This window comes from Acanthaster planci, linkage group LG02, assembly GCF_054643075.1.
Source record: "Acanthaster planci isolate LZ-2023a linkage group LG02, COTS_SCS, whole genome shotgun sequence".
Classification (NCBI taxonomy): Eukaryota; Metazoa; Echinodermata; class Asteroidea; order Valvatida; family Acanthasteridae; genus Acanthaster; species Acanthaster planci.
Genome location: NC_141778.1, coordinates 20,242,511 through 20,264,452, shown reverse-complemented (window position 1 = coordinate 20,264,452; position 21,942 = coordinate 20,242,511). Strand labels below are relative to the sequence as shown.

Here is a 21,942-nt window from a genome sequence, read left to right as displayed (position 1 = left end):
TTACAAATAATATTGGAAATTCTTGGTCAATCTCACTTCCACTGCAAACAGGCCCCTCAAGTGGCTCCTCTTTTGTGGTTCTACCCAAACTGAATAAGGGTACCCTGCACTGAAATACCACTGCTCACTCTTAACTATCAAAACTCTGGTTCAGAAGTACCCGTACTGTAGGAAGTCCTTGTGATTAAGTGCAGCTGTGTTGAGGAACAGCCTGGTGATGCCTCATGGATAATTATTCTGAAGGGTAGTTTAGTATAAACTCAATATGGTATGGAGGTTACTCCACTTCTAAATGTCCCATGACACCCAAAAACTCTAACCTTGGGTAAACCAATGAGCTAAATGTAAACATATGTCAAATCAATGTACCTCAACCCATGCCATCGAGTGCTTCAAGAACAAAAAGTGCCAAGCACTTTCAAATTTGCATGTTATTTGGAATAGATGAACTGAAGGCCTTTTTACACATACATGTACAATGGAAAAACATACACTGTATGTTACTGTACCTGGTTTATGTGTTGAGCACAATTTGGACACCCTGCACAGGTTCACACATACCCTTACACAGCTATACTTGTGGGGTATTTCCTTTGTTCTTGTGTACAAAACTCCCACACAACATGCAAAAAATTTCAAACCACTCCAATTTAAACCAAATTCACTTTCCTGAGTTGAAATTTCAACCCTATGTCCCTTACAGAAAACACTTCAATTTGCGACAGATTTTTACCCATAAAAAACTTCCCCTTTTTGAGTTATTTCCAAATATCAGTTTCGTGAAATTCTTGTGGGGTACCAATTTTGGTACCCCACAAGGTAAAAACTGGCCTTGTGGGGTACTTCCCATTGTTCCAGTACCCCACAAGGCCCCATGTATTAGCGCACATGTACAAAGCGGTACATTTACATGTACGTGTACAATACTGGCATACATGTACACACCCAAATTGCTACATGTACTTTTTACTGATAATAATAATCCCAAACATAAATTGGCAAGTGACATATGTGTGCTCTGGAAATTGTGCGAGTGTGTGTGGTTAGCACTGGCGTCATCATTAATTACATGTATGTATTAGGGGAAAGTTTTCACAACCATAGCCAGAAATACATGTATGTGTCTGCCTCACTCAGTTTTTGTAGCATTAGTTTAGTACACTGGAGAGACATCATTGCTCCAACCAAAATTTAGCCAGAGGTTGGAGTCAATGGCAGATCCAGAACAAATTTTTGGGGGCCAACAAATGTGAGATTTTTTTATGTAATCTTTAATGGCTTATCTGAGGGGCAAGGCAGTTTGAGCACATGTAAATGCTTTTGGAAGGGACATAACATGTACAGTACAAAGATTAAACAAGGTTCGCTTTTTTCTCATTTAAAAAACAAAAACAAACAATTAGGAGGAAGGGCCTTGGTACCAACTGCACCATTCCCCTCTGCCTCTAAATATCTGCCTTTGGTTGGAGTTTGTCCATTGTTGGTAAGATGGCAAAATACACTGAAAGTCACCTCCGATTAAATATTTGTTACTAAACTTAACAAAATATTCTCTGATGTAAAAAAGAGACAGATGGGCAGCATTGCAATAGTGATGAGAAATATGTCCAATTTTTATATAAAAACAACGTCTGTCAAGCCTATCATTTGCTACTACTTTTTATCCAAATGACAGCTGATCACGCCTCGTGAAAATGTCAAAATCCACATACATGTAACTTGTCTATGCTGACGCACATGTACACTTCAACTGTCATGATGACACAATGACAAAGTCTACTTTCATTAGCTATAAATTATGCATCACATGTCACACTTGAGCACTGCCCTAGTTTAACATGCACTTGCAATGTTCCAGCTCAATGACACTGCGTGTAGTAACATCCAGATAAGAAAGTCATTATACACTAGTACAGCTATGATGCACACCAACACACATGGTTAAAGTCATAACTCACTGAAACTGCCAAACAATGGGTTAAACCAAAGTCAAACTATACTTCAGTTTTACAATCACAGGTTCATTACCATATGATGATGAACCCATTCGTACCATACACTTGGAACCAATGTGGCTGAGTACCATAAACAATCAGGTTACGTGCCCTGTGGTGAGGTCCACAGTGTTTACATTGTACACATGACAAACAATAAACTATTTTCTCATCAGACAGATACATGTGATGTATATCGTTTTGCCCTGCTTGTGTCACATAATTGATTGAAAGCACACCATGTTATGGTCATGTTGACAGCTCCTTGATATCATGTAATCACTGTGGTTTTGGGGGCTCCTTTCGTATCACACTGTGCAAGACAGGGCACTCTTCTCTCACTATTTTGTTTGCAAAGTTAGAACTTGCTTCTTTGCCTTTTTCTTTCAGATTTTTAGATCAGCTCTATTGTCAAATGTTTTCAATTATTCAAATGTGTCTACTGAGTTTCTTTGGTGAAAATGGCTGTTTGGGAGGATGTACATGTACACTACCGGTACATGTACTGGTGGTGGTAGGCTGACATGCTTTTGCCTTTGCCTTTAAGTGCAGTCTGTAGCCCATGGTGAAGTGCCATCAATGCCTATATTTACTCAACAGTAGTTGTTTGGGGCAGCATGTCTTTTGAACCCTGGATCGTAATCTTACAGCTCTGATAAAGTCTAGAACAGCTGAAGAGTGACAGGCACTATGCCCAGATCCATGTACATGTATGGTACCAGGGTAGTGCCTGCACATGCACTGTACGAGAACTCACATGCACTGTACGAGAGAACTCATAAAGTACATGTACAGTGCAGATACAAGTACATTCATTGACCATGACAATGTACGGTACATGTAACTCTGCAAGCATGGATGGTGCAGAAAGGATACACTTTTCTTTCATAATCTGATGGCAGAGGGGGATTACCGATACATTCATTATAAATTCTCAATGATCTGTGTACTATCATCATTTATATTATTGTACGTCCTGGATGAAACTTGAAAATCAAGTTTACAGAACTTTCACTTTTTTGTGTGATCAGGTAAATAGAAAGAAGATTATGTCGGTTTGTTGGCTGACAAACCTGTGGCAAATGATTTAAATTCTTTGGGTACAAGAATGGGCACTCCTTCAATTGTTCATGGAATACATGTATCTGCAACAAAACCATAAATTTTGTAAAAAAAATTGTAAAAATTGAAATGAAGGGTCGTTTTCATTGTTACAAGGAATAAAAATTAAGGAAAGACTTTACTGTTTCCCTTAACAATGAAAAAAAACAGAGCCTAATAAGAACATAGAGCAGATTCAAATCCTTCATTACTGCACCAGTTTGTTGTGCCTTCCTTAAGCATGCAGGTCCGATCATCTGCTGTCAAACTATGCATACAACAATGCATGCAGAAACAATGCACCATACAGGACTCATGCTTCGCTGCTTCAATTAACAACTTGTTTTTCTTTCCTGGCCCAAGTCCCTGCTTTGTCCCTTGGGACACCTGCATCCCTGCAGTGAACTCTACCCCTGTATACCAGATGCCCCCTGAACTCTACCCCTGTATACCAGATGCCCCCTGAACTCTACCCCTGTATACCAGATGCCCCCTGAACTCTACCCCTGCATACCAGATGCCCCCTTCAAGTTCTTTTAATCTTTCATAGATGGCATGGCAGGAGTTGATCTTTCTTACACTACAATGCCTGCTGAATCAACAATGTTGTTCCAGGCATGCCAGGCATGTGGTTCATTAGTTTCTGTGCCCGTGCAGGTAAACTAAGTACACTTTTGTTCGGATCTATAGTCCCAAATCCTCCCTTTTCCATATGATTTTACATACACCCAAGGGGGGTAGGGTTAAGGGAAAAATGTCACCCACCTGTGCGTATGTCCGCTCTAAAGATGCTCGTTGTTTAGAAAATTCTCTGTTAAATGCAAAGGGGACAAAAACCACTGGTAGTGTTAGTTGGTGTCTTATTGGTACCCAGGGTTAAAAAGACTCCGTGTACATTCTGAAGTGACTGTCGAAGTCAAGTTTCTTCCAACTAAAGATACATTCAGCAAGAAATGAGACCGAGGAGCACCCCCATGATATGTCCAATCGCTATGCACACTCTAGACTATTGTTATCTAACACATACCCCCTTAGATGTCTGAAAAGAATTCCTCAGATTCCAGTGAGACCATGACCAACACAAAGGGGGGGGGGTTTCTCCATCTCATATCTTGTTTCATATGACTGAAGAATACAAGAAGTAAACCACTGGTAACCACACCAAAAATGTAGGCCTTACATTTATGGGGTTTCAGAAAGTTCAAAGTTCATTTGAGGGTTTAAATACACACTGCCTTGACAATCAACATCTTTTCGTTCAACTGTAAATCTGTGTGACAATTTCACTTTGAATTTTTGTTCATTTCTTGATACAAACACATATTTTTCTTTGACGGTCATTGTTTTTCTTCTCTAAAAACCTTTTCATAGCTACGTGTACACACCAACTCTGGCAAATAGTATGGGAAAAAGTTAAAATACATTCTCAAGCAGTCATAAACTCATAATTAACCCATACCAAATGTACATGTAGGTCCATGTTAAAACAAAGGGAATCAGGTAAACTTGCCCCCTTGCCAACTTGTCCCCTGACCGACTTACCCTTACCATCTCGCCCCTTTGCCACCTCGCCCCCCGGCCGAGTCGCCCCCTTGCCAACTCGCCCCTGTCAAACTCATGTCCCGACCAAGTCGTCCCCTCAGTGGGAGTCTGCTGGTTTTGGACCATTAGCTACATTTTCAAAGTGATAAAATGTGTTCTGGCGGAAGGCAGGATGTTGAGGATTTCCAAGAGTTACATAGGCCTAATAAACTTGCATTCATTATGATAAAGTCCCTTTGTCCAGTTTATATTTTTACATGCATGTGAGTCGGATTTGACTTCTCAAAATGGTGTCCTCATTTTTTCTTCGGCTTGGCCCCGGTGTACGTCACCATGAAATAAGCGCAGAAAATTCTCAACAACTCCAGTATTTTAAAGATGGTGGTAATGGTAATAGTAAAAAGGAGAGGAATGCCGCTGAAGTTGAGAATCAAGAAAATTTTACTTTCTTTAAGTACAATTTGAGTACGTGCATATTTAAAGTGAGATTCAAACAAAACCAGTTACACAGAACAATTTAAATACCCTCTTAATACAGCCAACTCGTTTGGAATTATTTTTCATATGTATGTAGAGGCCGATCAGTTCTGAAAAAGATATTTTTCCTGGACTATCACCCATCAGGCACTGCTCGGGATGGCTTGCCATAGGTCAAGGTGATGCGTGCCAGACATATGAACTCTAATGGCAACCACAAAACATACGCTTAGCGTGCTTTACAATCAACTGAATGCAAGTTAATTGAATGATTCTCAATAATCCTCTTAAGCTGAACTCCTCAATGTCCTGCCTTCTGCCAGGACACTTATTATCACTTTGAAAATGTAGTTAATGGTCCAAACCAGTGGACTCTCCTCTGAGGGGGCGACTTGGTGGAGGAGGCGAGATTGCCGGGGGGGACGAGTTGGCGAGGGGGAGACTCCGCAAGGGGATGACTCGGCCGCGGGCGAGTTAGCTAGGGGCAAGATGGTAAGGGGCAAGTCAGTCAGGGGGGCAAGATGGCAAGGCCAAAGGGAGTAAGTTGACCTACAATCTGTAATTCCATCTTACAAAGTGGTGCAAATGAAGTCACACCTGAATTACAAAAACTGTACCCTGAACAAATCATACTAAAGATGTGACAAATCCTGGGGAGGCATTACTGCTATTTAATAGCAGTGCAGGAAAACTAACATCATTCCATGAGAACAAAAAATGCTGGACACAAAATCTGGCATTATAGGCCTACATTAACAAATTACATGTACAGTGTACATGTACAATGGCCTAGGCCTAATGTAGGCCTAGTCAAAATTACTTCGAGCTGGCTGATACTGCTGGAGGTGTCAGGTCAACTAGACCATTTGCCAACTCGACTCGAGTCAACTTGACTCTCGACTGTCGACCAAATCAACCGTTGTTCCTTCAACTGTAAAAGTCAACACGACTCTCAACCAACTTGACTGTGCAAACGGTGCAACAGGGAAAGGGCATAGAAGGAACGCATTTTTCCTAGTTTTGGATCGCGCATGTAATTTGTTTTACTGCGCGTGATGTGATCTGTGCATGCACAGAGTGTGGTGACAGATTTCGGGGGTTCGTGCGTGCTTCTTTTCAAATTGGGAAAATTCTTTTGGAGTATTTCATTGGCACAAGTTCAACTACTGATTGCATTTCAGTTGATTTAGTGGGTTCATTGAGCCGAAATTAACATCCATAAATTTTGCGATCTGGAACCGATCCGATCATTAATTTTCCCCTTTTAATATCTATTTTTCAAGGAAAGGGTTTGTCTAGTAAACCCATGTATCAATCATGCAGTCGAGTTTGCAAACGGTCGTGTTGGTAAATGGTCGAGTTGACTTGACTTTGAAGTCAGGTTGGTCAACGAACGAGTTGGTTCAACGGTCGAGTTGGTCGACGGTCCAGTTGGTCAGGAGTCAAGTTGACTCGAGTCGAGATGGCAAACGGTCAAGTTGACATACAACCCTGCTGGAGCATCATGACAATGACCACAGTAAAAGATGGCCAATCAACGGGAACTTAATTTACATGATTTACCTAATCTCTTCTAGTAAATCTGACTCCTGCTGAAACTTTGAGTGTAGGCTGGAGAGTTGTTCGCTCTGAACCGCTCGAAGCTCCTGGCCGAGTTTTAACTGTGGGTAAACAGCAAACAAGCCGGTGAATTGAAATGACCTTCTTTGTGCTGCACGATTTCAACATTGATGGAACTAGGCCTAAATACGGTGGTTATAAATAAATGTGAACATGGTGAGCTAAGGAAAACGAAAAAATTACTCACTTTTCTCGGCGGTGGCTGCAAATTTTCAGCTTTGTCAGACATGACTGGAGCCAAAGAACGGAGAGAAAACTTGTTAATCTCTCTTCTTATCAGAACCAAAATCACCTGTGGCTGTGACAGCACATCGCCATCCTCAGTTTACGTAGTGTGTTTGGCGCAGACAACTTTGTGTACGAATCATGCACGTTTCAAATACTAAAGGGGGCTATGAGCCAGTTTTCTTGTGCAAGACCAATATGATGTTTGTAACTACATAAATATGTCTGTTCCGGTAAAAATGACCCTCTGAAACTGATGAAAACTGCAGAACAGTCCACGGTTGTAGCCCACGGCTTGGGGTGAAATTCCGGTGACGGAAGACATGCAAGAGTTGATTATACAACGTGGACGTCAGAGGGCGCTATTTTAATGTTTCCTCTCAGTCGGCGCCGCGGCGGCCGGCGTTTACGGAACTTTTTGGTAGGGGTGGAAATAATGAGTCAGACTGCCAAAAATTACTTTGCACAAGTGACAAGTTTATAATCCCAGGTATTTACCAGGCATTAACGTACACAAAAAAATTCAGTCTGAAAGAGCTTACAAAAGAAAAATAATCAATATCTTGCCACCATTTTCCAGACTAGAATGGGTCTTGACACAGACCCATTAATTTTTAATTATGGATTATTCTATTAGTAACACGGATGTCATTTGGAACTAATTCCCAACATGCTGGTAAAATCAACCAATGGATGGTTTGATTTTGTGTCCTATTTTTTTCAGATGAGCCAACAGATTTCAAAATTCCTTGTCAGCCTAAATCTTGCACATCTATTTACAAAGTCGTATGAAAAAAAAAATTTGCAGGCAACGTTTTCATTTTTTTTAAATTTTGTTGGTGGATTTTCTAAGTTAGGGAATTCACAAGTGTAGTCACATTCAGAAAATGAATGAATGCTGAATATTAATGAATGGATATTTCTGAATGTTGTGACTAACATAGACACACCCAATGGGTGGGGCTGGTGCCCCCATCTTTTTTCCCCTACCTTCTGAAGAAATAATTGATACATGTACATCTTAAATTACAAACTCTGGTATAACTGTTCACCCCAATCTCCTGTGGTGCAAGCAGGGGGAGGGGAATGAGCATACGAGCTTTTTGGGGTGTGGGTGTGGGTGTGTGGGTGCCATTTCACTGCATTTACTAACAAAACTGAAAAATAAAAGTGTATGTCAGTTGATCCGGATTTCAGAGGTACTGAATGTGCAAACATTTATATTTGTTGGGGGCCAACAAGAAGGTTTTGGCTATATAAAATAAAAATGGTTGCAGGCTGCACATGTATGAACTCATGCAGGCCAAATCACGATTTACATGCCTCAAGTTCAGGGCCACTTGTGGGCCTTGTGGTCTTGAAATCAAAACTGCCAGCTGTCACAGGAGTGCTTGCTGGTAGGACCATTCCAGTGAAAGTCTAATCAATTTGTCAGATGAAGACATCATTTCGACGAACATAGTGATCGAGGATTTACTTTTATGATTACTTTTGGGGATATTCAAACTCTACTGGAAACCTCCAATGAATTGTATCACCCACCAAGAATTAATGACAAGCTGAAAGATTGCAAATGATGCTTTAATGTGATTTGTGACTCAAAGACCTTTGAAATTGAAAAAGATTGAAGCTTTTGCATAATATAAATCCATAAATTCTTTGTTTGGTTCTCATTATACTAGGGTAGGCCTACTTTACAAGCAATAATGAAAACGGATAAAAAAATAGCATTGATAATCACGTTCAAATATACATCATTTAAACTTTTTTAATGACGGAGAAGTGAACCACGCTGTCAAGTGCACAAGATAATGTAAACTAACACACAGTTCACTGCCCGTTTCTATGGAAACAGATGCGCACACTGATTAATGGCATGATAACTTAAGGCACTGCACCTGTGACTTGATCTCAGTGTATTCGATAACAGATAATATATTCCCAGGTTTGGATTGGCTACCAATTGAGAAATCTATTCCAGACAAAATTTCGAAGAATTTTCTGGAGCCAACATGCTTGAGAGCACAGGAAGTAGGATGCGAGTAAATGAGCTGTAAGTCATGAACGTTGGACTAGTATTCAGAATGCATGCAGAAAAATGATCTGAGAAAATGTTCTGAATAATTGGAAAGGTGGAGAATCTTAGTATGCACAATAAAATCGTCAATATTTTGAAGGAATGCTTAACAGGATGAATGTCATCTTCTTTAAAAAAAAATAAAGTGGTTATGTACAATTTTGATGAAACAAAACTGGAGATTAGCATTAATTTCATAATTTAAACTAATAAAAAATTCTTAATCTGAACCTCCAAAGTAATTTCTTCAATAATGTCTTTAAAAAAGAGAGAGGTTAGGCTATGGTTGGCCTGAAAAGTATTTTTGTAAGTTTAAGTTAGTTGATCAGCACTTCTGTTGCGGCAAGGAAACCTTTCTTGAATTCTTGCTCGGAGAATCGTTCCACTGATGCTCTTGCACTCTGTCGGATCTCCAACCGTTCCTCGGGAGTCATCTTGAGGATAGCTTCCATGGCATCAGCATAGCTCTTCACGTCACTGGCAAGGAACCCTGTCAATTTGCCATTGATTTCCACCACAATGTCCATCTTTGGCCCCCCTGAGTCGTGGGCCACGATAACTGTCCCTGCGGCCATGCATTCCACAACACCTGGGGGTAAAAATGAATGACAAAACTCCAGGTTTGGCTGGTGCATTATCAATACATCTGATTCACTTACAGAGGCAAAGTCTTGTGTCCTTGAGCAAGACATTTTACTCAAATGTCTCTCCTCCCCAAAGGAGCACTGAAGGGCCTGGAGGATTAAGTGACTGCATGTGGAACAGGCTGTAATCACTGTGACAATGAGTGATATAAACACTTCGTCCCTTGTGTAAGTTTGGTATATAATATTATAAACATGTGAGAACCAGTGGAAATGTAAGTGTTCCTTACATTGGATATCACTTTGAAATGAAATGGGCCTCACTGTTTATGCATGGAGTTCTTACAGGGCAGGAGATACACACAGTTCTGAAATGGTTGTGCACTGACGTTGTACACTTGATTCCAAAGGCATAAGACAGAATATTCACATAAGTTTATTATGTGGCAGGGGGAGAGGTCAGGATTGCTGAAAAGGGGACAGACACAGACTTAGTGTAACAAGTCATTTAGCCAAGGAGCATTTCTGTTGGTTTCTGGGGATCCAGGCTTCTTAACAAATGGTGACCACCAGTCTTATGAACATTTTTTTCACGTGATTTTATTTTGATTTCCACTAGAAAGAGTAAACTGAGCTTTCTTTTTTTGATGCATTGCTCAGTTTGCTGTCCTGATGAAAAAGGAAATTGTTGATGGTTCCCATTGCTTGACATTGTACAAGATTCTTTTTAAGTTCTCAGAACATGGATCCGGTGACTCCTTTTTTAGGTTGGTCAAAATTATGTTCTACCAAGCCACTGTTCCCTTTGTGTACACGTAGAAATCAGCACTGTGAGGTTGACTTAGCTTGAGGTTGATGGGACGTAACTGTCTGCAGTCTGATTACCTGTTAATAACTCATCTTTCTGACCTACCTATTCCAAAGTGTTCATTCCACATAGTGTGCAGTCCAATGGTTGCAGCAGACAGATGTGCTCTGAGATCATCAAATGAAATGTTAAGTAAGAAGTCAACATTGGGACGGATGTTGAAATCCTCGCACATCTCCCTCAGCATGTCAATGCGATCGGCGTCGCCTTTGTTCCTACAGCTGCCGATCAGCTCTAGTCGGAGGCTGTTCCACTCCTCCATTGGGTATCTCCTGAGGAGCTCATTAAAAGCCTTGATCTGCAAAGGGTGATCCTTCTCCGGTCGGAACTGAGCGATGGATACAATGACATGCTGCTTTCGTCCCTCTTCGAGAACCAGCGGCTGCTGAAGGAAGGCGTCCGTGTCACACGGCGGGTACACAACGCTCGTCCGTGCTGGTATCTGCCAGATGTCTTGTATGTGTCCATTCGTCCACGAGGAGTTGACCATCACCACATCACTATGTGCACCCATAACCCCATAGAGACGGGCAAACAAGCGGTAGTAGACCAACTTGAGGGAGCTGAGCACGCGGCTCCGGGCGACAAAGCCAGGGTTGTTGTATGTGGCCGTCCGCTTCGCCACCCGGCCAAGCATATCAGTGCTGATGGTCGGGTAGTGTACATAGCAGCCCACCTTGCACTGGCCAAAGTACTTGAAGAGTGGGAGGGTGAAGGCGTAGCCCATGGAGTCAATGTACACATCTGGCACACAGCTTGTCAGGGCCTCCCAGCCTAGCACCATGGAGCCAAGGCTCTGCCCCAGGAGGGTGAAGAAAGGATAAGTCTCAGCCTCCACCATGCGGCGTTTCTTGAGATAGACAAACTCTACGGGTTTGGTGAGGGTGATGTTGAAGCGCTGCTTGGCCTTGCGAATGATCTCTTCCCCCCCGGCATCGGTATCACCTGTGTACACCACACACTTCACAAAGGAGTACCTGCAAGCAACACTGTAACACTGAGTATCAGTGTTATACATTTAGTTGAGACTCGTTAAGACAAGACACAAGACCAGTTGGAAAGAAACAGGGTGAACAATGACGAAGCAATGCCTTTGTTGCAGCTCAGGTGAATAGCTGAAATGACTTGAATTCAGACTGAGTCATGTTGGATCTTGTGATGGTCTTAACCACTTCACTCTGGGGTGCCCGGTACCGGTGACACAGTGCGTGGCCCACGAGGCCGGGGTGCCCGAAAAAAAAAATTTAGGTACTGGGCTTTTTAGAAAACAGTACTTGCTGTCAGTCAAATGTTTGGGCCATCAGCAAAGGTAATTCCATCATTGATGGGCAAACAGTGGGTTCACTGGACTGGAAAACTGGGCCTTTATTCATAGCAGGATTGACCGAACCTGGAAACAAAAACCGAGCTGCTGGGACTTGCCAATGAAGGTTCGTATACTGTCAGTGCAGACTGCTGGCCATTAACAGAGGTCATCAGTCATTTAAATATGGCTTTTGCCCTTACCCAACATATATTTATATTTAAATAATCTGTCATTGTTTTTGAAACCATTGTTTGCTGCTGCCAGCCTCAGTGGATTATCAGCGTGCACAAAAGCACACTCTCCAGCAATTAGCGATACAATCCTGCTAAGTGCTAGTGGGAATCTGGCCGCATTGTGCAGCCTTCATTGTGCCAGTGAATATATGAATTTTGGAAGAGTTGTGAAAACAGAAAAAAAAAAAGTGCCCAGCCCAGCAGCCTGAACAAGGATAACAGCCTGGAGTAAAATGGTTAAGAGGTCTCAACTGCAACACGGCTGAGAATCAATGCTTCTTGTAGTATCAAATAGTTCAAATGCCACATAAGAAACATTTTGGAGTTTTATATCACACATACTTTGATTAAAAATCACAATGCTAAAAATATTCCACGTGCCATATCTGAAAAAAGTGACACAGCCTGGAATTCAGTTAAGGAGTTGAAGGTGTGAGGTTAATATAACGTAGTTTCTTGAGCAAGGGTGTAAGCAGGCTCTTATAATTTTGTCTGAAATCACGATGGATCCGGGCGAAGAAAGCAAATGTTGGCGGCAAACTTCAGACTTAAGATATGAAGCTATACCAAACCTTTCCTGCAAAGATGCGATGGCACACCACAGCACCCGTTCCCCTCCCCCACCGGCATTACAGTACGGGTGGAAGAAACCCACCACCACCGGCTTCTTCCCATCCTGGTCTTGCTCCCTCAGGTGACTGAACTGACTTCTACCCCTCTGCTGGACTCTTCTTCTCAGAGCGTAAAAGAGCAGGACACCCAGAGGGCAAGTAAGCAGTAAAAAGAGCAGCATCGGCTTCAGTAGACTATACATGCACCTGTGAAAACACCAGTAAATTAAAAAAGGATTTAACTTTTTGCTTGCAAATCCAATGATTAACAATTATCTAAAAGTTTCCAAGTTTAGTTGTACAATGTATACTGCGCCCAGTGCTAACCTACTTCCGAAAAAAAAAAAATGACATAAATGAAAAGTTCTTGATACTACAGTCATGATATTCATAACAGTTTGTCAACAGACATGCTGGAGCACTCAATATGCTGAATTGCAGCAAATTATGTGATCCTGTTACAGCCAACTGTATTTGGCACTGATGTTGTTATCCCAACTAGAATGCTATAGTTGGGCCGGCCCAACTAAAGCACAGAGGTTCAGTGTGCATGTGTCCAGCATGTACCAAAGTCATGTCATTTGCTATGTCATGTTATAGATGAAGTGCCATATTCTAGATGAACTGTGTCAAGTGTGTGATGCATAAACTTGGATAAGGTTGGGAAATTAAACCTACTTTTCTATAACCAACGAAAACTTCTGTGCGAAAGACCACATCATGATTTGGTGACAAATCTCAAATGGAATCTCCAATCCCTTCCCTGCCTCCCCATACCCTAGCCCACCGTGTTGTAAAGGACCCCTCCCATGTAGGCTCACTGATCACGGCCCCTGCCCAGCTGCTACGCATAACGCGTACGTAGCCAAGCAGGCCTGAATTTCATCATAGGTCCACATTCATGACATAATATTGCAAATTGCAAAGTCTCAAATTAGAGAAACATGTTTTCACTAAATAAAGTAAACATCGCCATAAAACTAACACTAACCTGACAAAAAAATGTACCGACATTATTTAGGTTCGCATGTCAACATGGAGGTAGGAAAAGATGTCAATAACAAACCATACAAACTCAAAAACGAGGAAAAGGAAGTGAAGTGAACGGTTCGGTACTGCAGTTGGGGATTTTGTACACGGTACCAGACTCTACACTTGTGCTAACTACTAACAGGCTTAACGAAGTCCGGGGACACGCCAAAAGAAAATGCGTCGTGTTTCTAAGCTCACGCTTCCATTTCTCAACAGGGAGCGAAAGGTGCATCAGACTAAACAGGTACGTGCAAAATTGTTATTTGACACACTAGTCATACATGGTAGTCACGATAATGACATCGCTTGGTGTTGCTGGCTGGGCGGAACCGAACGAAATGCTACCTCGTCGCGAATTTTAAATCATCTGCCTCTAAAAAGCTGTATCTGCTTGGACATGTTAACGTGTCTGGTATTTTATTGACACGAAACTGAGAAGGTAAGTATTTTCTTTTTAGCCGGTTATCCGCATCAGCATGATCAGGCTATCGCTAGAGCGGTGCGCCATCGCCCTTGGTCGATCACGACTGGCTAACGTCAGGCTTACCTTCATTGAGTTTGATCAGAACATGAACACCATTCAGTACTTACGGTTGATCGTGGACAAAATTGTAAATGTTGCATTCTGGACGAAATCTCCGAGGGCACGATGGCACAGTATCCTGCCATTTAACCCCAGATCTCTGGGCTCTGTCATGTCCGTCGTCCGCCGGACTCCGATACCACTTTCGTTGGAGCACGGAGCTATCAAACACAAGGAGTAAGAACGAAGTCCCCACAGACCGAAATCCGATTAACTGCTCTGGTGGGTTCCGCAGGCATATTGAATTCACTTTGGCAGATGACTGTGACATCATGCTTAACAACTGTGGGGTTGATGGTGTCAAAAAAGGGCAGAGTTTTGAGGGACATGGTGGGGGAACTGTGACTAGTGTGAGTGTTTTAACACTTGAGACAGGCCCAATTATAGTTGGGACTGATGCTAAAGTTGGGGCGTAACACATTTACAAGTAAAGAAAAAATGCATTGTGCAATTCATACTGTAAGCATACTTGGTACCATCAGAGCTTTGCCTGCCGGACAAAGTAAAGTGAACACTTCCAATAATATACCTCTCTGTTGCCGTAGAAACGCATCCTCTATTGAAAGCTCAGTTGTTGTCATTCGTTATGTAGTTTCAGACAACACTGATGACCATGGATGTGTTGGGTGCCAACTGTCATTGCTGCATCATCAGCATTGAAGGCATGACATGCAATTCGTGCGTGAAGAATATTGAGCAGCAAGTTGGACAAGTGGATGGTGTGCAGCACATCAAGGTTGGTACCCTGTACATGTACACCAACCACATTGTGCATGGATCAGTTCACAACAAGTTGGCCTAAGCGGGGGATTATTTTTTTGGCCGATAAATGCCATTTTGGAAAAGAAATGTATATTAGGGCTGTTCCAAATACAACTTCAGCTACAAGTTTTTTCCTTTTATCTACAATCTAATACTCCTCAGAGGTATTGTCGCTGAAAATACTGGTAGGTACTGGTTTTATTTGTACATGTACACCCTTCCTCATCAGTGGCAGCTCAGTAATCGACTACTTCTTGATTTCCATGATGTTCGTTTGTTTGTTTGTTTTGCGAGGGTGATTTGTGTTTTCAATTGCTTTTTCAGTGTTACCCTTGTCCACGTTGTACAGTGTACATTTTACCATTACATGTGTATGTACATGCGGGTACATAAGTGTACTGTGGGTGGGGATTATTAACTCTTCAGTTTCCGTTAGCTATTCTATTGTTATTGAAGAGATTAGCATTTATGCTGGCAGTAGCAGCGATCTGACAGTGGTTCCAGCTTGCATTTTAACTCCATTTCCGAAGCTCATGTGTCTATTTACGCTTTTTGTAAGAAATAGCTGTAAGGCATGAAATTGATAGTGATCATGAACTTTTAGTTGTTTTTTTTTAACGTATGCACACCCAGGGGGTGTTTATGGGGATCCAGAGCTCGTACTGCTAAACACCTCTTTCTGGAATACCATCCAAAGGTTAGGTTGTAGGAATGTTTTTAGTAACTGTATGCTTTGTATTTTAACATATTGTGATTGCAGTTGAGGTGTTTTGTGTCTGTTTGTGACTGGTTTTACCATCTGTATTTTAATATTTTATTGACTAAGTTTTTAATTTAGGTTATTGTGATATACAAGTGGAAGCCAAATTTCTATGCTTTCTACATGGACTAATGAATGAATGAAGTTTGCAGTGACAAAAAGTTAAAAGTGAATGCATTGTATTAACTAACAATTTTTAACAAGAAGGTCTGCCAGAGATGCCTTTATTCCATTCATGTTAAAACATTTCTACACTAAGGGAGGGAATTAACGGTTAATTTGAAAAATGTTTAGAAAACTTTCCCATACGGTTTTAACGTTTAGCCAACACTTTAGAGAGGCCACCGTCATCTACCTCAGGTGCTTCACATACGTGTACATATATGCATAATTATAGTTCGACAATGCGCATGGTCCAACCAATGTAAAAATGTAGATTGATGTTGAGGCTTTTAAATCAAGCAATGTTTATTGTTTAACATGTAGAATCCACTTTTTTTATTCTCAGACAGTACCGTACATGGATGCCGAAAGTGTAACAGGCATCATTTACAATAAAAATGAACTCTGGGTTGCATGTGCACATTTGTATGGTACAGGCATACATGCGTACTTTCTTGCGTGACATGGAGGCAGACTTGGTTTTCAGCCTTCTGCTGTATTTGTAATTACCAAAAAGTCATTTTGATTTCTATTGTGAATCTTCCAGTGCAGAATAAAAATATATTGAAAAAAATAATTAATGAGATACCAAGTTACTATAAGCCTTTGCACATGTCAGCAAAACAAAGAACAAATGTGGATCATCGGGCCTGCCCAAAGCGTCTTTGCTACATGTACAAAGGAGGACACCAACAGTTTTGAAACAAGTGTTTAACCCTAACTGCCCAAAACCTGCCATACTCCAACAGCAGGTTTTGGCAGGTTTGGTACTGTACCTGTGGAACTTCTTGTTGAATTTTGTGAGACTTGGGATGAAAGGCCCAGGGAGATCAGGTTGGATTCTGTGTGAGTTGGGACACACACGGGTCACTGTGTGCAATGTCTGGCTTGCTGTACCAATTGTTGGACTATGCTTGATTTTGTCAGGTTTAGTACTGTTCAGTGCAAGTCATCCTGTACTGCATAGTCCCATCCACACCATATCACTCAAACTCCAACGGGCTCATTCTGTTGAAGTTTATCAGGTTTGGTACAGTAACGCGCATGTACAAGTACATAGACAAGTACATGAACCTGTTGGATTTTGTGAGGTTCAGTATGCTTTCTAGTGCAGGAGCCTAGGGGGTTAGGGTTAAAGGTGGTTTCCTTTGTATTTCACTATTCAGTTGTCTTTTTCAAGCAATATCCCCTCCTTCGGCTTTTTCCCTTTTTTTTCACTCCGTAGATTAGGCTATTGAGATCATTACGTGATAGAAAAGCTTTAGTTAAGGATCCACATTGTTATCATCCGTTGCAGAAACAATTCACTTTATGCAAATAACCAACGAGGAAATACATTTACGACATATACACACCTTCCTTATCTGCACAGTGAGCACTAAAAACTCTGTGTCATTCACCGGGGCTGGTTACTGAAGCAGGAAAAAGATTCTGTGCATGTACAGTACATGTATGTACGGCCCTTCCAACACCACTTTCACTTTGTTCCTGGTTTTGGAATTGTTATAATGCCTGCATGTTGAATAGGATTTTGCCAGCCTCGGCCCTGCATTGGCTTTTTGATTGTTTGGTTCTGACGGCATTAGCGTTGAAATGAATCTACAGATGTAACCAGGATCTGCTATTTTGGGAAGAATTTTTATGTAACCAGGATCTGCTATTTTGGGAAGAATTTTTGTGTTGTGGAGACCAGTTCTAATAATGAGTTAATATCGTGCAGTGTGCTTGTGCAGATGGCGGGTGTACGTACACAGGGTAAGTGTGGTACTTGTACATGTAAGTGTCAAATGTATTGATTCAAACAGGTTCTCTGTGACGTTGTTGTTGGAAGTCATCTTTTTAATACTGTATGCAGTTTCAAGAGATTTTCATGGAAACATATATAGGAAAAGAGTAATTATAAGTAAGGCATCTTTTCCGTAGAAGTGTTTTAGTGTGCCTCATGTCTGTCTGTGCTTAAGCACCAGAGAATGTTCATTGAAATTGTACTGGATTGAAATTCGCTGAATGTGTGCAGATGGACCAGACCATAAACATACTTTTGGAAAGACAGTCTTAAATCCTTTGCAGAAAAGGGAAAGGGTAGTACCCTAACTTTATTTTCACTATTCTAAACATCTTTGTAACATTACAAATTACTGTCTGACTGATATTTGAAAATTCAATTCTACTGTGTGCGCTCTACCTTTTTGAACATCCTTGAAAATGTTATCCGTGCATATGCATAATACATATTGTGGAATTTGTCACATTGGATATGACAAGCACAAGATGGCAGACGTTCATGGTCATATTTGGATGTTGTTCATTGATTATTCACGTTATGTTAATTCCCTGTTGATGGTTCTTCATGCTGTGTGACAGTCATAAATCACATCTTGATTGTGTATTGTTTTGGTACCCTACAGTCAAGAACAGTATGTTGCAACATTTATCAGTAGTGGACTTTAAGACTTATTGATTTTTGTATATAGTAAGTTGCACTTTTGAATTTGCTTGTTTTTATCCTAGAACAATTTTTGGTTTAGTGAAAAATAAAAATTGCAGAATTTTTCTTGTCCTTTGTAGGTGTCTTTGGATGAAAAAAGAGCAGTTATAACCTTTGACCCCTTGAGGACTAACCAATCAAACTTGAGAGACCGAATTGACAACATGGGTTTTGAGGCAGCTATTGGTGATGATTCCCTGCAAATGGGAATCAGGGAAACTGTTGTGACTATCACAGGAATGACGTGTAATTCTTGCGTAAAGTCCATAGAGGGAAGACTTGGAACAATTCAGGGAGTCTGTGGTGTACGTGTTTCTCTTGAAGCAAAACAGGGCCGAATTTGGCATCAGCCCTCAGACATCAGTCCGCAGCAACTGTGCCAGGAAATCGAAGAGATGGGGTTTGAGGCTTCACTGGCTGTGGGATGCCAACCACAAGAGGTGCAAGAAGTTGTCATCTGCATCAAAGGGATGACCTGTAACTCCTGTGTGCGCTCCATCGAGGGTCGCATGTCGGATATGGATGGGGTGGAGAAGATACAGGTCTCGCTTGAGGAGAAGCTGGGCAGGATCCGGTACTTGCCCTCGATTGTCTCACCAGACACCTTGAGGAGTGCCATTGATGACATGGGATTCGAAGCAACGCTGAAAGATGATGCGGTGCCGATGGCTGGTTCCCGCGTCTCGGTTACCATCCATGTTGAGGGGATGACGTGCAGTTCCTGCGTTCACTCCATCGAGGGCAGGATATCCACATTTGATGGAGTTCACAACATCAGTGTCTCGCTGGACAAGAAAGAGGCCCGGGTTCAATTTGATCCACGGAGGACCACGGCGGAACAGTTGCGAGAGGGCATTGAGGACATGGGGTTCGATGCTACCCTGCCGACAAACTTTGTCCTGATTGACCTAAATGCTGTCACGTCTCTTGCACAAACAATCAATCTCAGGGTGAAGGGAATGACCTGCAATTCGTGTGTAAAGACCATTGAAGAGAAAATCTCGGAGCAGCATGGAGTTCGGGAGATCAAAGTGTCTCTTCGGGAGGAGAGGGCCACCGTCAAGTATAATCCATCGGAAACGAACCCAGACAGGCTGAGGGAAGCAATCGATGACATGGGATTTGAGTGTTTCATCCCGGCAGAGGGCATGCCAGAGGCAGGCCATGTCGTCATCAATATCCAGGGCATGACCTGCAACTCCTGCGTGAGGTCCATCGAGGGGAAGATCGGGGACAAGGCAGGAGTGAACTCCATCAGAGTTTCCCTGGCTGAGAACAGCGGCGCGGTGGAGTATGATCCCACCAAGGTGACAGCAAGTGAGCTCATGGCGGCCATAGATGACATGGGATTTGAGGCTTCACTTCAAAGTATGCTTGCTACATTTTTGTCTGTTTTATTTTCTTTCATTTTGAGATTACATGCATTTCATTTCACTATAAAATGATTACAAGTTCAACTTGTTTACGAGGGTGACCTTGTGTTTCAACTTCTTATTAATCACCCCTATTGATATCTTTCAAATTTTTGTTTAGGATGATTGAGATTTGTGGAAGTTGTGGAAAACTTTCCAATTACATGTATTTGGTTGTTTGTAACACATAGTTATGTTTAGTCTCAGAAATAATCTGAGCAAGGTGTGGACTGAAAAAATCCGTTCTTGTATGCCATTTATGTCACAACTGTGTAACCCAGTGTATTCAGAATTCAAGCAGACTTATTTCTGTGTTCTTCCTTTACAGAGCCTTGCCTGGAATCTGGCAGTCTCCAGCCACCGAACCAGCGCAAGCTGCCGGAGGGGGCCCATGTGTCATTCAAGCCCCCAGTGGACCGAGAGGAGATGGCGGTCGTGGACCTGATGGATGGCGAAGTGGGCAAGTGCTACCTGCATGTGACAGGCATGACCTGCAGCTCCTGCGTGGCACTCATAGAGAACAAGCTTGGCAAAAAGAAAGGTGAGACTTAAAGAGGACCCATGGATGACAACAATTGGCAGAATTGGCAGATGGCAGAATACAAGGCTCAGCTTTAAAGTATCAAACTGCTATTTCCAATTAATTTTGCAATTCCTGGAGTTTTCGTGGGGGAAGAGTTAAGGTAGATGAAAATGAGGTCCCCAATAATTTTTGCCATTCAACTTGTGAAACATTTTCTTGTTGGTTTTTCATTGGTAAGAGAATGGTTTAAAAACAAAAACAGTACAATTGGCCAAATGACAGGTACATTAGCAGATCTGACATTTGCTGTATGATGTTCTACCCATGTGAGCAGGAGGTACTGTTGCAGAGAGTACTTGTGCTGTTGTGGATGTCTTCTGTCAAGAAGATGCTGAAAGTGCAAATTTACAAAGTTAAATGGGAAAGACCCAATGGTTCTGTAATGCACAACATTCGATAATGTACATGTACTGAGATGACCCAAATGTGGTGAGCTAGCCTGTGAGAGACTTCGCATCTACAGCAACATGGCAGTGGTTTTTGTTATAAGTTTTGCCTGCCTTTGTCTCCTCCCAGGCATCAAGTCAGTCATGGTCGCCTTGATGGCCCAGAAGGCCGAGGTGACCTTTGACACTTGCCACCTGACCCCAAGTGAGATTGCTGCCATGGTAACAGACATCGGGTTTAAGGCCACGGTGATGGAAGATGAAGAACGTAGGGCCAAGGAAGGCTTGCTTGAACTGCATGTAAGTCAGCCATCTTGTGTGTTTGTTTGTCCATTGGCCTGTCAATGCATCCTTTTGTTTGGTTTTCAAAATATTTGTGAAAAACAGAGCTACGGTTAGCACAAATGGTACACGTACATGTATGTACTTGCTGTGTGAAATAGGCAGATCAACTTTGTCGAGGTAAATAAGGCCTAATGTCACCAAAACTGTTGACCCAAAGAGCCAACCATAGCATCAGATATTTTCTTCCAATTCATTGGCCCATTACCCGAAAATGACTTTTTGAAGTCTGAACCCAACTTTCTTGAAACTGTCTTGGTTGTCAAATGCATACGAACCAGCTACAGATTGTAGTCAGTGTGTTTCATCTACAGATTTGGCTCTCAGACTTGAAAATTCAACAAAGATCAGCACCTTTGATCAGCGATCAAAGCTTGAACATGTTGCCTCAGTTTCAGTCATAACTGCTCCATTCACTGTGAAGAATGTTCAGCATATTGGCCGGCAAAGGCAACCAAATGGCACAACAAAGTTTGTGTAACTTTGTGGTGATATTTTTACACAGATCTCTGGCATGACGTGCGCATCCTGTGTGGCTCTGATAGAGTCCACTCTCACCAAGAAGCCAGGCATCAAGTCGGCATCTGTGGCTTTGGCAACCTCTAGAGGGCGCTTTGAGTTTGAACCCTCCATCACGGGGCCGAGGGATATCATCAAGGCTATTGAAGTAAGACTGTTTCTCTTCAATCAGCTTCAATAAAAAACTTCTTGTTATTTTCATCATATCTCAAATTAGGATTATTTTGTTTCTTAACCCTTAACTTGTGGGAGAATACAAGCAAAGTTTATGCGAG

General features: G+C 41.9%; 3 protein-coding genes across 11 annotated transcripts in view; 1 reads left to right on the top strand and 2 right to left on the bottom strand.

Moving 5' to 3' along the window:
• LOC110979788 (F-BAR and double SH3 domains protein 2-like) overlaps positions 1–7,303 on the bottom strand; it is a 45,981-nt gene extending 38,678 nt beyond the window's left edge. For all 4 annotated transcript variants that reach the window (XM_087132964.1, XM_087132965.1, XM_022235842.2 and 1 more), the window contains exons 1-3: positions 6,922–7,303; positions 6,678–6,775; positions 3,861–3,906 (exon numbers count right to left, since the gene is read on the bottom strand). In XM_087132964.1, coding sequence (XP_086989090.1) covers positions 3,861–3,906; positions 6,678–6,775; positions 6,922–6,963 — 186 coding nt within the window. In that variant the 5' untranslated portion in view covers positions 6,964–7,303. The remainder of the gene's footprint in view (positions 1–3,860; positions 3,907–6,677; positions 6,776–6,921) is intronic.
• Positions 7,304–8,507: 1,204 nt separating this feature from the next.
• On the bottom strand, positions 8,508–14,400 carry alg11 (ALG11 alpha-1,2-mannosyltransferase). Of its 2 annotated transcripts, none has more exons than XM_087133453.1 (4): positions 14,262–14,400; positions 12,600–12,845; positions 10,534–11,465; positions 8,508–9,625 (listed from the first exon to the last, which is right to left on the bottom strand). In XM_087133453.1, the coding sequence occupies exons 2-4, from the start codon at positions 12,839–12,841 to the stop codon at positions 9,354–9,356; spliced, it is 1,446 nt and encodes a 481-aa protein (XP_086989579.1). In that variant the 5' UTR covers positions 12,842–12,845; positions 14,262–14,400; the 3' UTR covers positions 8,508–9,353. The 2 variants fall into 2 exon arrangements, with proteins under 2 accessions (XP_086989579.1, XP_022091598.2); XM_022235906.2 differs by lacking the exon at positions 14,262–14,400 and adding an exon at positions 13,630–13,783.
• Positions 13,933–21,942, top strand: part of LOC110979819 (copper-transporting ATPase 2-like) — a 22,203-nt gene continuing 14,193 nt past the window's right edge. Inside the window, exons 1-7 of one of the 5 annotated variants that reach the window (XM_087133452.1) lie at positions 13,933–14,109; positions 14,846–14,989; positions 15,649–15,712; positions 18,506–19,793; positions 20,166–20,378; positions 20,937–21,106; positions 21,654–21,815. In XM_087133452.1, the coding sequence (XP_086989578.1) occupies positions 14,970–14,989; positions 15,649–15,712; positions 18,506–19,793; positions 20,166–20,378; positions 20,937–21,106; positions 21,654–21,815 (1,917 nt within the window). In that variant the 5' untranslated portion in view covers positions 13,933–14,109; positions 14,846–14,969. Of the gene's footprint in view, positions 14,110–14,845; positions 14,990–15,648; positions 15,713–17,075; positions 17,714–18,505; positions 19,794–20,165; positions 20,379–20,936; positions 21,107–21,653; positions 21,816–21,942 lie in introns of those variants that run through there. The other 4 variants (XM_022235908.2, XM_022235911.2, XM_022235909.2 and 1 more) reach the window with 4 other exon arrangements.